This window comes from Musca domestica, unplaced genomic scaffold (genome assembly GCF_030504385.1).
Source record: "Musca domestica strain aabys unplaced genomic scaffold, Musca_domestica.polishedcontigs.V.1.1 8, whole genome shotgun sequence".
Lineage (NCBI taxonomy): Eukaryota > Metazoa > Arthropoda > Insecta > Diptera > Muscidae > Musca > Musca domestica.
Genome location: NW_026712409.1, coordinates 7,997,603 through 8,016,771, shown reverse-complemented (window position 1 = coordinate 8,016,771; position 19,169 = coordinate 7,997,603). Strand labels below are relative to the sequence as shown.

Here is a 19,169-nt window from a genome sequence, read left to right as displayed (position 1 = left end):
TCTCAAAATTCCATTTTTTTATGGACATTAAAAAAATACATATTTCCAATTGGCAAAACTACGAAATAGCTTTTGTAATCGTTTTAACTGGAAAGGGTAATTTGACACCGTAGATAATTACGAAACAATACAGCCACATTGTCCTCTTATATCAGAACGACAAACAGGCAGACAGACAGAGTAGTACCTCAGCAATGTTGTTGTTTTCGTTGTTGTTGTTCTTTTGGCACCATCATCAAATAATTGATATCATCAAAATAGCCACAAATAATCAACAGGTTCCATATTTAGACCATAAAAGGAAATCGGGAGAGAGAGAGAAAGAAAGATATACAACCATTGTTGTCGTCGCCGTCGTGTCAGACAGATAGCTAAACAAAAGCAGACATGCGAAAATATGAAGTGGCAAACACTTTGGCGTGCACTCCAGTCCAGCATTGGGCCAAGCTAAAGGAAAATGCGTGCATTGGAATCATCAAAAAAAGAAGAAGAAGAAGAATAACAGCAGAAGAACAACAACAACAATAAAAAAAATTCAAGAGACAAAAGACAACAAAACGGAAGGACCTACAGACATACGGCATGCGGCTTCATAGAGTCAATGCCGCTTCCATGCCATGCCATGCAGTCAGTGTCCATCCAGACTAGATAACAAAAACAATAACAACAACACACGCGTAACGTCATCGTTGTTTTTGTTGTTTTGTGCTACAAAAATTTAATACAAATAAAAAAATGTTTATAAAAAAAAATCGTCGTGATAATTATAGCTCGCCCCATCTCACATCTGGGGAAGGGGGGAGACTCGGAAGGGAGGCATCATCATCAACAAATGGCAATATCGAAATGAGCACGTTTTCGCTCGTAATGTTCATCAAGTGACACGGCGAAGTGGATGGCACAAGCGGCGGCAAGTGTTAAGGGTGAGGGGTAGAGGAGGGGGAAACATTCATTCAAACACGAAATCGAAAATAATACAAAGGCTGGTGTAGAATTATTGCAATAACAGCAACAACAATAAGAACAAATATTCACGACCATTAACAAACAAAATTCAAGTGATACAGGGAATTAATATCGCATGGGGCACAGTGTTCGGAAGTCAAAGGAAGATGCATAACAGGTGAAATAGTATCAGTCGGTTTTGCCTACAGATGTAAACCCCCAGCCCTGTGTTATGATTATTCAAACTGTTGACCGTTTATGGAGGAAGTTCCGAAGCAGTTGGCCAATATTGACCTAATCTGACCTAACACTGATATAAATATTACAACATGCCAGATTTGGACTATATCGACTAATTCCTATACTTTATATGAGAGATGTGCAAATTTTTGGAAAATGTGGAACACATTCATACCAGATAGGTACCAAAAGGAATGGTCCGACCTCTACCAACTTTAAAACAGAAATTGTGTTAATGTAAATATTCAAATATACAAAGTCTGAATGGAATCGGGTGTTAATTTCGCGTTTTATGAACTCCATGGATATTTAAAATTTTGAAGGAGTGGACCGATTTATCCCATCTTCACACCAAAGCATGGGTAAAAACAAATATTGTAAAGTGTGTAGTTTGAAGAGAACCGGATGCTTATATCGGATTTTATGATCGGTTCAGTTAATCATAACTTTTATCCCTTGTGGGGAAGGTACCAGAAGGAATGGTCCGAGCTCTACCATATTTATACCAGATCTTGTAGTGATGAAAATATTGAGATGTGCCAAGTCTGAATGGAATCGGATGTTAATTTCGCGTTTTATGAGCTTCATGAATATTCAAAATCTTGACCCCTTTGTGGGGTAGATACCACAAGGAGTGGACCGATATATTCCATATTCACACCAGGCCTCTGCTTAATAAAAATATTGTGAAGTGTGTAGTTTGAAGAGAACCAGGTGCTTATTTCGGATTTTATGATTGTTTTGGTTATTCATAACTTGGACCCTTTGTGGGGGAGGTACCAGAAGAAATGCCCCGATCTCTACCATCTTTATACCAGATCTTCTGTTCATGGAAATATTGAAATGTGCCAAGTCTGAATGGAATCGGTGGTTAATTTCGCGTTTTATGAGCTTCATAGATATTCAAAATGTTGACCCCTTGTGGGGGAGGTACCACAAGGAGTGGACCGATATACGCCATATTCACACCAGACCTTTGCTTAATAAAATTATTGTGAAGTGTGTAGTTTGAAGAGAACCGGATGCTTATATCGGATTTTATGATCGTTTTGGTTATTTAAAAGGTTGACCCTTTGTGTGGGAGGTACCAGAAGGAATGGCCCGAGCTCTCCCATCTTTATACCAGATCTTCTGTTCATGGAAATATTGAGATGCGCGAAGTCTGAATGGAATCGGATGCTAATTTCCTGTTTTATGAGCTTCATGAATATTCAAAAATTGTGAACCTTTGTGGGGTAGGTACCACAAGGAGTGGACCGATATATTCCATATTCACACCAGACCTTGGGTTAATAAAAATATTATGATGTGTGAAATTTGAAGACAATCGGACTCATACATTGCATTTTAAAAGAGTTATAGTTATTTAAAATTTTGACCCTCTGTGGAGGAGGTACTTGATGGAGTGAACGGATATTGTCCATATTCGCACCTGACCTAGCACTGATTTTAAATATTTGGATTCGCAAAGTTGGATTATCCTTTCTTTTTCAGTGCAGTAAAATATTTTCTTTGAAAATGTTGACATTTTTCGTGGGGGAGGTACCAGAAGGAGTGGACCTATATTGCCCATCTCCGAACTTGATCTAAGTTTGACAATAATGTTACGATGTACCAAGTTTTGAACAAATCGGATACTCCCTTCGAGAGTTATCGTGCCAGCCAGATAGACAAACGGACGGTCATCGCTAGATCCACTCCAAATGTCCTAAAACGGATTTGGCCCAAAGAGACCTAGGGTTTAAAACGCTATTTCAAAGAGGCACGTTTTGACCGCATCAAATGATATATACTCTCTCTAGCCCTATGGCTGGGGTTATAAGACTGGAGATGTTTAAGAATTACTTGGCGGAAAAAAGCAAGCTCTATCAGTGTCGAGAATTCTAAAGTGAATGAGAATCAAACTCCATTCTTGCCTTTCCCCAAAAAAAATCATAACGACAAAATATTTAAAGACTACCAGCTCATTTTCAAGAAAGAGCTCATCGAGTTCTGTAAGTCGAAGAAACATCCACACCTAAAACATCCCAGTCACCTGTGCGTGATTTGGTTGGTATTTGTTTAAAATACCCATGCGCATGCCTCCGATGTATTTTTTTTTTTTTTTTTTTGTTATTCTTGAAGATTCAAGAAATTAATATCGTGGAGTTTTAGAGACATATTAGAGAAGGATAATCGTGTAATTTTTAAGGTCTGCTGTTTTTTTTATGATTTATTTATGGATCCTCTTACGAGAGAGCTAGCGTCGAGAGATTTTTAAAAAAATATTTTTCTTTTTTCATACCTATTTTCATAATATTTCTCAGATATGAAACTCTCAACTAATTAAACTTTCAATCGCTGATATTACAACACAATTCACACCAACTATCCAGCCAAAAAAAAAAAAAATAAAAACATCAATGCAACACGAAATAAAGTGTCACAAAATAACGCCAATTCACCACCCTGCCTACATTAGCAGCTGACAATAGAGCGTAATTAGACGACAACCGAATTAAGGCAGCAACAAAATCATTTGTTGCCACAGCTAGCCAGCCATTGCAGATAATGACGATGACGCCAATATCGAACTGTGGCGATAGAGGCGATAATGATGACGATGGCCGACAATTACGGCGGGATGACACTATACCACAATCGACATTATTATTACTGTCGATTGGTTGTGTGGTATAGTGTCATCCCGTCGTAGTTGTCGGCCGTCATCATAACGAAGACTCGGAAATGAAATAAAATAAAGACAAAATGTTGGCATTTCATTTCACTGTTTATTGTTGTTGTTATTCTGGTTTCTTTTTTATTTATTTTATTTTATTTATTTATATATTTCTTTGTTTATTTATTTATTTATTTATTTTTTTTAAACAAAATATTTGTTTATTTATTTTTTTTTTTGCAATTCAAAGCCATCATCACCACGTTTCCATTATTTTTTTGGGGTAGCGGAAAGGAAATCTTTATAAAACGTGCCGGAACAGTGGCAGTTGACTCAGTTAGGTCAGACCTTTCTCAGGTCCCTACAACAAGAGAGGGGGCCCTTTTGTTGAAATTCAACTTGTTGATGGTGTCTTTTATGATTGGAGAGCGTTCGTGGATATGTTGAGACATAAAATGGCGAAATCATCTTCTTGAAGGGCCAGGGGAATAAAAATTACCCCTACAGGGTGAGATAAAAAAAAACTGCAACAAAGTCAAGCGCCATAAGTTTTGAACATTTCTTTTAAATTTCATTGAATGAAATCAAAAAATGTCGGAAATAGTATCAACTTTTAGTAAAAGTTTAGATTTGTTCGAATTGGTCACCTTTGGCACGAATTATGGCCTTCAAACGGCCAATGAAAACGTCACACGCTGCCCGAATGTTGCTCTACGATATTTTCGCCCATTCCTGGCGAAGCGCTTGCTTGAGGTGATCGACACTTATTTTTATTTTTTAGTGCCAACCTTGCTTTCCGAAATACTCCAGACACAATAGTCCAACGGCTTGGTATCTGGAGATTTTGATGGCCATTGTGAGCTGGAAATGAAGCGAGGAACCTCATTTTGTAACCATTCTTGGGCGGCACGAACTGAGTGCGATGGTGCTGAGTCTTGTTGGAATGTCCAAGGTCCGCGGCCAAAATGTTTGTGTGCCCAAGGCTTTAATACACCCTCCAGAATATTTTCGCGATAATATTCGGCATTTATTCTGATGCCACGGTCGATTAATACGAGCGGAGAGTGACTCTTGGCTGTTATGGCGGTCCACACCAGCACCATGGCCGGCCAACCGAAGTTCTGGTGGCCAACTGAAGGTGCACATATTTAGATGACCTCTTTGGCAAGTTTGCTGGATAATAAACAAACTGCTAAACAACGAATGTTTTCTCATCGGAGAGAGAGAAAACCAAATTCGGCAGTTCACCACTTTCGGCCAAGCGAAGCAACTCTTTAGCTCTTTTGAGTCTGAGTTTATTTTCTTTCTGTGGCGGTGTAAGTTCTTGCACTTTTTGGAATTTCAATGGCTTTACCCCGAGCTCATTTTTCATCATTTGCCGAATGGAATATTGCGATATGTTCAGCTCACGAGTCATTTTTCGGTCAATGCGACGCGGGTTTCGATCAAGTCGCTCCTTTACTTTTCGAACCATTTCTGCTGATGTTGCTGTTTTCTTCCGTCCACTTCCTTGACGTCGGGCTACGCTACCAGTACCAGTATCGCGATAACGAGCGATGGTGCGAGACACAAAAGATTTATTCACATTTAAATGCTGGAGTGCTCTAACGATAGCCACTTGTGGTTTTCCAGCCAAATATAAAGAAGTCACACTATCACGCTTGAATTCCATCGCGAATAACTTTTTTCCGAAAAAAAATTCTCACCAAAAATGCTTTTTTACGCTTGTAAACAATATAATGAGCTGTCACTGGAATAATTTTAACAGCTGTCGGACGAATGGCTTAGAAATGACAGCAGTCTGAAGTTGTTTGCAGTTTTTTCATCTCACCCTGTAAAGGTCCATCTTTAGACGTCTTATGAAAGCTCCTTCAAGTTGTTTATTAATTACTCTTTCCACTCGACCCCTCCAGTCGTCTTATGAAGGCTCCTTAAAGTCTTTCATTAAATCGCCCTTAAATAATTTTTCAATCACACATCAAGGATACCTTCGCATTCGTCCTTGAAAGACTCATTCCAGTTCTTTTTCAGTATTTTAATAAAGATTCCTTTAAGGCCTTCCTAAAACTTAATTTTTGTGGGAATTTCAATAATTTCACAAAATCAGTCCAATAGCCCTACCAATCGGTTCTTTAAAAATCCCTACTGTGACATATTGATTTCTCAAAAAATGTCCTTTCGGCCATTACAAAGGTCCCTCTCCAGTCGTTTTATGAAGGCTCTTTAATGTCGGTTTTTGAATGGGCTTTTAATAATCTTCCAATCACACATCAAGAATCCCTTAGCCTTCGTCCTTGAAAGAGTCCTACCAGTTATCCTTTAAAGAATCCTTTCAAAAGTCTATTGAAGGCCTTTAAAGTCCGTTTTACAGACTCCTTTAATTTTTTTTTTATTAAGTAACCACCTGATCTTGGCATGGGTTTTGGCATAGGGAAGGCCTTATGGTTGCAGAAGACATAAAGACTTCTTTCAATGGGTAGGTTCTACGAAATTTTTCACATTTTCTGTATTCAAAGCTAAAAAATATTTTCCATTACTTCGCCAAACAATAAAATTGTTATCAAATATTTTTTCCACTGCATTGCTGCATTGCATTCCATTGACTTCGTGTTTTTGTTGTTATTGTCATTTCTTCCCATACGTTTCCTAATTAACACAAATATTTTGTTAATTACATTTTGCTGTCATTGCATTCTTCTGCTTCTTCTTCTTCTTCGGTGGTTGTAGCTGGTGTGAAAACAAAGCAAAAAAGCGAAACAGCACACAGCAACAACAATGAAAAACTCAAATTGAATTGAAATTAACGGCGATGAAGACATATTCCGTCTGAGACACACTATATTATGTGCAACGACAGGCAGAGAGAGAGGGACGGACGGACGGAGTCGATTGCATTTCACTTCTGAGACCCCCTGAATGTGCAGTTATTAATTATTTCCTTATTGCATATGAATGACATTTTTTAACAAATTTTCTTCGTCTCCTACTTTTTCAATCGTTTTTTTTATGTCATTTGGCGCTAATGACATTTGGGTGATACTCGGGGGGAGCTCATAGAAAAATTTGTAGGAAATATACACTTTTCGGAAGAAATTATTCAAAGAAAACATAAATGTCCTCGCATTCAAGTTTTAAAATTCGAAAAACTATTTTGTTTTAAATATCCGTGGGTCAAAAAAAATGTATCAGTCGGAGGGTCCATATCCTTTATCTTTCTGCAGTAAATTATTATTATTTATTTATTTATTTTATTTTATTTATTTTTTTTTTTTTTTGAAAATGCTGACCTTTTATGTGTGAGGTACCGAAAGGAGTGGATTAATATTGCCCATCTCACAACCCGATCTAAGTATGATAATAATATTACGATGTACCAAGTTTGGATCAAATCGAATTTCGAGAGTTATTGCGTGCACCAGCCGGACGGACATGGCTGAAGGAATAAAAATTTGTTTTCGAAAGTATCAAAAAAAAGCATAAATAGTCAATAAATTCAAAACAAACCAGTAAAGAAAGTCTTCAAGTCGGGCGGGGCCGACTTTATGATACCATACACCACTTTGCTAATTAAGTAGAGCTCCACATAACAATTAAAAGTTTTTATGGGAGAATTCAATCATACACGCTATGATTATGATTATAATTTAAAGTTCAAAGGACTAAATATGCCGAAGCATTTGTATCTTTTAAATTCGGGATTGTATTGCCTATTTGGTGCACAATTAATTTGAAATCGGTTAAAGATATATATATATATATATATATATATGGGTGCTATATCCAAATCTGAACCGATCTCGATAAAATTTTGCAAAGATATTTCTGAGCTGTATTTGATACATTTCCCTGAATATCGTTGTTACGAAGTGCATATTACGGCTGTGGGTAACAAATATAACAAATCGGATGAATAATATATATGGAAGCTATAGCTATGTCTGAACCGATCTTCACCAAATTTGACATACTAGCTTCTAGACTCAATTCGGTCGTAAGTGCCAAATTCCATCCCATTTGGACAAATATTAGACGTTTGGTGCACAATAAAAGGCAAATCGGACGAAGTTATATATGGGAGCTATATCCAAATCTGAACCGATCTCGATAAAATTTAGCAAAGGTATTTCTGAGCTGTATTTGATATATTTCCCCAAATATTGTTGTTGCATAGTGCATATTACGGCGGCGGTGGACAAAAATAACAAATCGGATGAACAATATATATGGGAGCTATAGCTATATGTGAACAGATTTCGATCAAATTTGGCATACATATTTTCAGGCCTAATTTGGTTGTATATGCAAAATTCCATACAATTCGGGCTGATATTACACGTTTGGTGCACAATAAAAGGCAAATCGGACGAAGATATATATGGGAGCTATATCTAAATTTTGACCGATTATCTCCAATTTCAATAGGGTTCGTCCTTGGGCCAAACAAAAGATCTTTGCAAAATTTCATCTGGATCGGGCAATAAATGCGACCTGTACTTTGTTTACAAAAATACATGGACAGACGGACGGACGGACGGACGGACGGACAGACGGACGGACGGACATGCATAAATCGACTTAGAATGTGATTCTATGCAGATCATCAAAAGGAACTATGGGTCTATCTCGTTTCCTTCTGCCTGTTACAAAGAAATGCACAAAGACATAATACCCTGACCACCTTGTGGTGTAGGGTATAAAAATTAATAAATAAAAACTAAAAACTCCCTCAGTGTCGAAAAAATCATTAGTAATTAGTAAGTAATTTTTATAAATCGGTGACTTTCTCGGAATTATAGAAATCTCAGTACATTCTCAAAAATTAAAAATAATCGAAGATAGTTTTTCAATAAATACAGGATGAGATGAAAAAACTGCGTCCAACTTCAGACTGCTATCATTTCTAAGGCACTCGTCCGACAGCTGTTAAAATTATTCCAGTGACAGCTCATTATATTGTCTACAAGCGTACAAAAGCATTTTTGGTGAGAATTTTCCAGAAAAAAAAATATTCGTGATGGAATTCAGGCGTGATATTGTGATTTCTTTATATTTGGCTGGAAAACCACAAGAGTACTCCACCATTTAAATGTGAATAAATCTTTTGTGTCTCGTACCATCGCTCGTTACCGTGATACTGGTAGCGTAGCGTAGCCTGACGTCCATGAAGTGGACGGAAGAAAACAGCAACATCTCTAAAAAGACCCATACATATTCTTTTGAAAATTCTGAAATCCAATATTATAGGGTCCCATCTTCCAGGGGTCTCTTGGGGTTTTCCTGTATTTTTCATTGTGTGTAATATAGGACCTCCAGATCTTGGATCGTTTTTAATTGCACCTTATGTCATCTATAGGAAAATAACTTCTTAAAATATTCTATAGACACAAATAAACTGTCTTCTTCTATCCTTGAATAGAAGACCTCCTGTACACCTTCCTCTCCCAAAATTCTAATAAAAATCTCAAGCCTAATAAATCAAATTAACATGTTAAATTTGTTATAAAAATATCAAAGATAAATCATTAGGGTTGTAAACAAAAAACCCCTGGGGGTTATCAATTTTTTTCTTGGAGGTATTGACTTGAATCTTTGCCAGACATTGATGATGGTGTCTGTTTTATATTCCAAAGACTATTTTTTGAAATTATTTCAATAAAACGGCCACATAAAGTCTAGCGATTCTCGTTTCCATTGTTGTTATCGTTTAAAGATGTCTGGTGTTGTAAAATGTTGTAAACAAACCTTCAATCATGTCGGAGATCTATTAAATTAATTTCAAGGTTATTGGAACGGGCCGAACAAAAAGTTAATTGTTTGATGGAAATTTTATTGGCTTGTGTTTCATCAAAAACACACGGAGCGACCAAGTGCCCCCACCATTCAAGAAACACAACTCCCCCATTATTTTGAATAAAATAATCAAGAAGTCAACCGGGCGGGCAGTCAGCCAGCCAGCCACCTCTCGCCTAGGTCAGTTTCTCAATGAATGTCAATGAAACATTGCGAGAATAAATACATCCATCGTTTATTCATTTGCGTGGTCTGACAAAAAAAAAAAAAAAAAAAAAAAAAAAAAAAAAAAAAAAAAAAAAAAAAACAACAACAACAATAGAAATAAACAAAACGCCTCAAACAACAAAAAAAAAACCACAGCTCAAATTACAACATCCAAAAAATGACTTTGACAAAATTTAATAAAATTAAAATAAAAACGAAAAATTAAAAAAAAAAAATACACAACCCACGCATTGGCCTAACCTTTGTAACGGATATAAGCCATAAACAAAGATTTCAACAGCCACAACAACAACAATAACCATAATAATAAAAATAGCAACAACAGCAAATCATTGACTTAAGACCTGCTCTATCAGACTTCAGTGTCAATCATTAATTGGTGAGTGCGCCGAGCGCTTTTGCTATCAGCCGTCAACAATCGAGCCAGTCCCCCAGCAAATCTTTCAAGTCCGTTCATTTGCCTCAACAGCAACAACAACAACAAAACGGAAGTTTATTTTAGAAAAATATAGAGTTGTTGTTTTGTTTGTCGGCTATTTGTTGTGAGGGTGGTTACTTGTTGTTATCGTTTGAAGTTTTAAAACACTTGTCGATTGGTTGTTGGCTTGAGGTTTAAAATTATTGGAAATTTGTTTATTTGACTTCTTTATTTGGTTTTGACAATTGGAAATTTATGGGAAGGAAAACCTACAACTGTGTCAATAATATTCAAATATATATTTTCTATTTTTATGCCATGTAGGTCCACTTCTTCGCATAGCCCCCATATAACGGTACCACCCAATATTCGGAATTTTGATGATTTTAGCTACATTTTTCATCGATTTTTTTAAGTTTTCCATTTGAATATTGTAATGGATTCTGACAAAATTTACCTATGCAAGTCCATGTCGTCGTATAGACGCTAATATACGATTACATTCGGTATTTTTAAATTGTTAACAGAATTTTTAACGGATTTTATTTTTTAAAAATTGCCAAATTTGTATTCAATGTTTGGGCCGGCCAAACTTACATCTTTTTTTTATTTTATTTATTTATTTATTTATTTTTTTTTTTTTGAAAAATGTAAATAATTTTTTTGTCAATTCAAAAATTTATTGAGGTGTGGTAAAAGACTTTTTGATGATCTCCAATAGGTAAAAGAGATTTAGAAGCCCTTCGAAGGTATTCTGAATGTCTCCTATAGCTAGAAGTCTCCAATTAATACAAATCTATAAATATCTCCCATAGAGAGAAGAACCACTGTAGATAAAAAACCTTCTGAAGACAACCTATGAATATAGGTTAAGGTCTTAACTTTGAAGGTCTGGAGGAGCTTCTGATAGCCTCATACCGAAAGTATTTTCAAAATGATTGCTCCTAGATACAAAAAAAAACATTTTATGATATCTCATATTACGATGTTCTAGTAGAGATCCTACGACAATCTTTGATAGGAATATCTATTTCCTTTGAAATGATTCTCCGATTTTTTATGCCATTTTGGTGGTCTCCAAGCCTTCTAGGAAAATGTGCGCAGCTGTTCTACAAAAAAAAATTCTCAGAACTTTTACGACATGACATTCAAAGCAGATCCTCAGGTATTCTGGGAGAGCAACCTCAAATCTTATAGAAGTTCTGCATATCTTTTAGGAGAAATAACCTAGATCTTCCATGGGTCTCAGGACCTTATATATATATATATATATATATATATATATATATATATATATATATATATATATATATATATATATATATATATATATATATATATATATATGGAAGAACTTTTGATGTTTCCTATTATGGTTTTTCCAGAATAGCTTCTCAGGACCTTATATATATGGAATAACTTTTGATAGGTTCCTATAAACAGAGCAAGATCCAAGTTTATTTATGTGATCTTCTGTGAGAAGATAATCAGATCTTCTGATCAACTGTGGCAAATTCCTCTGATCTCACATGAGAAAATCTTCCGATCTTCTATGAAGAGATCCTCTGATATACTACAAGAAGATATTCTGTTCTTCTATGAGAAATTTTCCTATGATCTTCTGTGAAAAGATCATCTAATCTTCTTTAAAAGGATTATCTGATCTTCTATGAGGAGATCCTCTGCTCTTCTATGAAAAATTCCCTATGATCTCATATTAAAATCCTCTCATCTTTGAACTACTGTCGGAATATCCTCTTATCTTCAGTGCGAAAATCCACTGAAGATCCTCCGATTTTCTGGGTGAAGGTCGTGATATTCAATGAACAGCTCCTCTGATCCTCCGATTTTCTATGGGAGGAATCTTTGATCTAAGAGAAGATCATCTGCTTTTCGAAAAGATCATGTCATCATCCATGATATGAATCTCCTACAAGATATTAGGATTTTCTGTGATTCTAAGAGATAATCTAATTTTATTGGAGAAGATGTTCCGATCTTCTCTAAAAAGACCTTCTGAACGTCTGAATATATCCTTTGAACTTCTATTTGATAGAATATATCCAAAGATCTCCTAAAAGAAGATTTTCTCATCTTTTGTAAGAATATCCTCTGACCTTCTTTGAGAAGATCCTTTAATCTTCTATGAGAGGATCTACCGATCTTCTGTGAAAAGCTTCTCTGATCTTCTGTGAAAAGATCTTCTGATCTTCTATGAAAAATTTCGCATAAATTCAATCAGAAGATTTTCTGTTCTGCTATGATAAGTCTTCTATGACCTTCTGTGAGAAGATTTTCAGATCTTTTGTAAAACGATCCTCTGATCTCTTATGAGCAGATCCTCTAATATTCTGTGAGAAGAACCTCTGATCTTCTATGGGAGGAGCCTTTGATATTCTAAGATCTACTGTTCTAGACGAAAATCATCTAACCTTCTATGAGAAAATCCTCTGATTTTTTTGGAGAAGATCTTCTGATCTATAAGGAGATCCTTTTCTCTGAGAGAATATGCTAATCTTCTGTGAGAAGATTCTCTGATTTTCTCCGAGAGAATATCCTAATCTCCGGTGAGAAGATCCTCTGATCTCTGATGAACTTAGAATCTAATATGAGAAGTTTCAGATTTTCTTCAGATTTCCTATCTTACTGATCTACTGTGACAAAATTCTCTGTTTTTTTTATGTTATTTATTTATTTATTTTTTTTTTTTTTTTTTTGTGAGACCATCCGATCTTCTATAAGAATATCCTCTGACATATGACTGTGTTAAAATTCTCTGATCTTCTATGATTTTTTGTGGCGAATTCTCCTGGTTTTCTATAAGAAGGTCCTTCGACCTCTGATATTTTGTGAAAGCATCGACTGTTATTCTGTGAAAAAAACCTCCAATCTTCCATGAGAAGATTCCATGATCCTCTAAGAGAAGATCCTAAGCAGAAAAGAGGCATACGTTCTATTAGGTCACTGTTTTAATCTGGAAATAAAAATATTCTTTGGCCTTTTGTAAGAAGTTCCATCGATTTTCTCACAAAGAATGCTACGATTTTTACCGAAATAATCCGAAAATACAGAAGATATTCATGCTCTCTTTCTAAAAATCAGTCATGAGACCTACCCTCCAGATTTCGTATTAGTTAGAATGCTTGCTATGGTTCTCCTACCCCTGATGTATATATTCATTTTCAGCTTAAAATGCTTTGTCAATTTAATCAACATCTGGCATCAACTAATTTTCAAGCAAGGAAGCTAGAATTTAACAGGATTTCAGTTGGTATTTTAACTGAGAATTCCAGTTGGTGGTTTAACTGAAGATCTCAGTAGATAGTTCAACTCCTGGAAAAAACATACTCAATGCAGGTTCACTCTGTAATCGGGCCCTATATACTTGAACCTCCTGATTTTCAATATTTTAAAGGTTTTGATTCCCATTTTCTATAAAATCGACGAGTAGGTTGATATTTTAGGTTTTTTGGTTAGTGGGTTAAGAGCTCTCCAAAAATATGCAATATAAGTAAAGCCCCATAAATCGGAACCTCAAAATTTTAGGATTTTTGAGAATAGCAGATTTGGTCATTAGTCAAGGGTGGGGGATATAACAAGATTTTTATTTTTTTAGGGTTTTTGAGATTAGCCGATTTGGCCATATGTCACGGGTGAAGGTTATAACAAGCTCGGCCAGGAGGAACTGTGTGCGGTTTTCAACAGTTCTTATTTTTTTCTTGTTTTTATTTTTTTTTTTTTAATTTTTACAAAAATCAAAATTCTATTTCAACAAATACCTACATGTATATATCCTTTAATACGTGTCCTCAGATCCTTTAGGAAGACCATATTTATTGCCAAGGAAGTCATGTTGACGATGATGATGATGCTGCTGCTACTGGAACTGCTAATGCTGTTGTCGAAATTAACTCCAACAGCATTGTCTAATGTCAATTTCAAGGGAATTCGAAACCAAGAAAACCACACTTGTCAGTTACAACGAAAATATGGTAACGCTATTCGAACATTTATTTTATCTTTTTTTTTTCAATTCATGCACATTCTTAAATATTTTTTTTTATTTCATTTCATTTTATCTCAACTTTCTTCGTTGGAGAAAAACAGAACGGGACACATTTTTTCCGATGACGTATATATTTGTATGATAATAAAACAATGCTAAAGAAAAAACACACAATGTTTGTTTTATTATTTTTTTTTTCTATTTTTTTTATAAAAAATAAATCTCAAACACACACTCGGACAGACTTCTAAATAAAATCTACTTTGTATTTCAAGACCAAATGGGAATGGAAATACAACGCAATTTCAGTGGCGTTGACAAATTTATTTTTATTTCACTCTACTGTGAGTTGACGTTGTGAGAAATCAGAAAAAATTAAGAAGGAGGAGGAGAAGAAGAAAGAAGACGATGTTTGTGGTTTGAAAAAAAAACAGACTACAGAAGATGTGTGCAAAATTTTTTTGCCGGCCTTAATTTTATGGAGGCCCACCAGTGCCCGTTGCTGTCTCTAAACTAGCAGCTAATCCCAAACTATTACCATTTCATTTACAATTTAATTTTTATTGCCAAAAAAAAATTATTCGCCAAATCCCAATTGCCATGCCCGGAGGGAAAATTGTAATGGAATCACAAGTTTTTTTCTTCTCGTCAATAATTATGTTACTGTTTGCCAACAAAAACGCAGCGGATGCTGGCTGATGAGTAAGAAGACAGAAAAAACACACAAACCTGCAAAGAAAATAAACAGAAAAATTTTATTAGTTCAATTTTCGTAGAAATAAAACGTGGAAATATAAATAAATAAATAAACATTAAAAGATTTCTTGTATTCAATTCATTAATTAATTGGGGCGGGAAAATTTTCCATAAAATTTGTTTATTAAATATGGGAAATAAAAGTTAGGCGGATTCATTCAATATTAAGAAATAATATGGAAGAATTCCGAAATATTCTAAGGGAAGATTTTCTCAAACATTTTCAGAAAGAGTCCTCAGATCTCATCCAGAAAAAAATCTTCAGATCTCAAAAAAAAAAAAAAAATACTCAAAAATCGAGAAGAATCTTGTCTTTAAAAAATTTATCGGATTTTCCGGGAGAATATTTTGTTGATCTCTAAGGAAAAGATGGGCAGAACTTCTAGGTTTAAATATTTCATGGAATGACCCTCGGATCTCTAGACAGATGACCCTTAGATCGAATGTGGGAAGATGTTAAGTGCAAAATCTCAAATCTTCTATAATGCAATTTTCAAATCTTTTAGGAGATTATCCGCTTATCGTGTGGATATATTGGATATTTTAGTTGAAGATCATTCGATTTCGAAATAAAAGATCCTCGGGGCTTGTTAGAGAAACCCCTAAAATCTCCTAAAGAAAAGATCTTCTAAGAGAAGGCCAATGCTTCTATGAAAAATTTTGCAGTTTGCTTGGGAGAATCCTCAGAAGAGCCTCAGGGAAAAGCCTTAAAATCTAATATTCTAGGAGGATATGAACACCTTCTATGAAAATTTATCCAGTTCCTTGGTGGAATCTTCAGGCTTTCTACCAGAAGGTATTTCGATCTTTTAGGAAAAGATATAAGAAGATTTTCAGATCCAACGACCGTTTAGGAAAACTCCTAGAAAAAGTTGCTAAAATGTCTGCAAATACATATTCTGTAGGAACCATTTTTGAATTTTCTAGGAAGTTCCTCTAATTTTTTGAAAAAACACTTCCAATTTTCTAGGAGCAGATGGTCAGATCTTTTTGATCATCTTAGAACTTTCATATCCTTGGAATCTCTGTGAGATGACACTCAGTTCATCTATGTGAAGATCCTTATATCATCTGGGTGTAGATCCTTGGATATTCTGAATGAAGGTCCCTCGATCTTGCAAAAGAAGATCCACAGACTTTCTTACAAGTCCTTAGAATTTAGATATAGAATAGATATCCCTGAATCCACTATGATATGACGTTCATGTCTTCCATGTGAAGAACCATAAATCACCTGAGTGTAGATCTTGGGATATTCTAAATGAAGATCCGTCAATCTTGTAATAAATAATCCCCAAACCTGCTTTGAGAAGATTGTTGAGTGTCCTAGGATCATATCTTCTGGAAAAACACCCAAACGCATTCCATAAGAAAATCCTCATGTCTTCTATTGGAAAATCTTCAGGTCTTATTCGGGAAAATCTTTCCAACTTTTAGGAAAATACATGGAGAGATTTTAAGATCTTCTTCTACGACATTCTGGGAGAACATACTCCAGAAAAAGAACCTTATAACTTCTAGGAGAAGATCCTTTAGGAGAAGATGCTCAAATGTTCTGGGGAAGATCCTCAGAATCAATGTGAAGATTCTTTTCAGATCCGTTCTCAGATTTTGTGTGAAGGGATCCTTTGATCCTTTATGAGAAGATCTTTAAATCTAATATTTAGAGAATATCCTCCATCAAACTTCTAGAAAAATACATAGGTAGATTTTAAGATCTTCTTTTCTGACATTCTGAGAGAAGATCCTCAAATTTACCTATGTGACGATACTCTCTAAACTCTTCTCAGATCTTGCAGGGGAAAATCCTCAGGTCCTTAATGGAAGTTCTTCCAAGATCTCCTACGAAAATATCTTCAGGAGAATATTCTGTAAAGTTCCTTAAATCTTATATGAGAAATGAAGTTCCTTTTCAGATCTGTCCTCAGCTCTTGTCTGGAAAGATAATTTGATCCTTTATGAGAAGATCTTCAAATTTTATTCTTAGAGAATATCCTCTTATGGAACGAAACTCACATATATTATATGACGATCCTATCTGATCTCTTCTCGGATCTCGTAGAGGAAGATCCACTGGAAGATCTCTGATCTACAATGAGAATATCCACAGAGTTTAACTGAGAAAATCCCCAAACTGTCTATGCCTCCGATATACTTGAAGATATTCTTTGTGAAGATCCTGTTTGAATCTCTGCGAGAAGCTTCTCGCATCTTCTATGAGGTAGTACTCAGAACATCGAGGAGAGGATTCTTAAGATTTCAAGAAGAAGGTCCTCAGATACTCATGTAAAAGATGCTCAGATCTTCCAGAGAATATCCCCTAATCTTCAGGAGAAAATCCTTAGATCTTCAAAATAAAATTCTCAGATCTTCCAGAGAAGATTTTGTATGGAATTTTTCAAAGATATGATAACAGATCGAGAAGACCCTCTGCGGGAATCTCTTCAGATCTTGTGGGAGGAGATTCTCTAAACTTAAGGAGAAGATGCTTGGATATTTATATAGAAGAACTTGAGAACTTTAAGGAGAAGATCATCACAACTTCCATGAGAATGTATCTAAGCAGATGATCCTAATATATTATTTCAGACGATTTTCTAAGTAATGTTCCTCAGATCTTCAAGAATATTTCTGAATCAGAGATCAAATAGATCCCTTAAAATTTGAAGTTAATCTGTGAGATGTTCTGCTGATCCTCTCAAAGAGTATTTGTAGAAAAGTGTTATAATAGACATCTGATTTTTTTTAGAAAAAAATGGTCGTAATTTTTTTAAAAGACATGAGGGACATTTCTGTGATCTTGAGAAAGATTGAGAAGATTTGAAAATCTTTAGAGGATAATCAGAGCTTGAGGCTGATTATCCTCACACCATTTTCGAAACATAGACAGATTCTGAGATCTTCTAGAAGCTCCACACGATCGTTCTATATGAGAATATACCGCCTTAAAAATATCTGCCATGCTTCTAGCAGATTAACTTTAAGATTTTCTAGGAAAAGGATCTAAGGATCATCTATTAAGAGATACGCAGATCTAATGTAAGAAGATTTAAAGATTATTTTGAAATAGAACTTATATGAGAAGATTTACAGTTCTTTTGCAAGAATTCACCTAGATTTTCTAGAAATTCTCATCATCTTCTCTAATATGAGCTTTAATTAGAGGTGTCTCTTCTATGAAGAGTCCCTGATTTTCAATGAAAATATCCGCATATCTTAAGAAGATCTAAAAATCCTGTAGAAGAAAATCCATAATTTATGCTTTGAAAATATGAAATCCTCTAGAGCATCTATTGATTGTCCATGAGAAGTTCCACAGATCTTCTATTAGAATATCCACTGATATTCCACATCTGAATTCGCAGATTTTCTAAGAGAAGACCCACTATTTTTCTGTTAGGATCTAGGGACCTTTCGTTGCCAAGTCCTCAAATTTTCTATGGAAAGACCTTCTGACCCTTATGAAAAGGGCCTTTCGTACAATATTGAAATTTTTCAGAAGACATTTTCATCAGAACTTCTTTGAAACGCTCTCCAAATCATTAGTTTTTACATCGCTACTCCACATTAAATATTAATGACTTTCAATGAATTTTCCCCACCCCAGGCCTCAGTTAGTAAATGAAAGTATTGCCACAAAAAATAAATTATTTCCCAATGCAGCTAAGACCAACTAAAAAGTGAGGAACTTCAAAAAAAAAACAAAAATGGAAAATCAATTAAACTTTGCTTTACAAAGGCCAAACGAAATGGCCGAAGAAATAAGTTACAAAAAAACACAGACAGACGGACGGACGAACAGGCATCCAAACAAAGTCATAACCAAAAGTCAGAGGAAAAAGAAAGTGTTTTGTAGCTGTAAATGCAATTTGTTATCAAAACAAAAGAAAAAAGCAACAACAACAACAACAACAGAAATCACACAACGAAAAATGGCTGCGGAACAAAAAGCGGAAGTTTCTGTTGCGATGGGAAAGAGAAGATACAGGTGGTGTTGTCGGTGGTGGGGAAGGCAGGCAGCCAGTAACAAATGCTAGAAATTCCAACAAAAAACTGAAAATAAGCAACAGAAGAAGAAATTCCCCTTTGGCCAATATTTTTAAACGAAAAACGTTATCTCTTCACGA

At 35.2% G+C, this 19,169-nt stretch overlaps 1 protein-coding gene across 3 annotated transcripts in view; it reads right to left on the bottom strand.

Moving 5' to 3' along the window:
* The window catches only part of LOC101900440 (serine/threonine-protein kinase N), a 201,322-nt gene that overhangs the window by 110,852 nt on the left and 71,301 nt on the right, over positions 1 to 19,169 (bottom strand). The window contains exon 2 of one of the 3 annotated variants that reach the window (XM_059130986.1): positions 14,064 to 14,441. The exons of the other annotated variants lie outside the window; for them this stretch is intronic. Within the exon in view, the coding sequence (XP_058986969.1) occupies positions 14,064 to 14,132 (69 nt within the window). The 5' untranslated portion in view covers positions 14,133 to 14,441. The remainder of the gene's footprint in view (positions 1 to 14,063; positions 14,442 to 19,169) is intronic. 3 annotated transcript variants of the gene reach the window in all.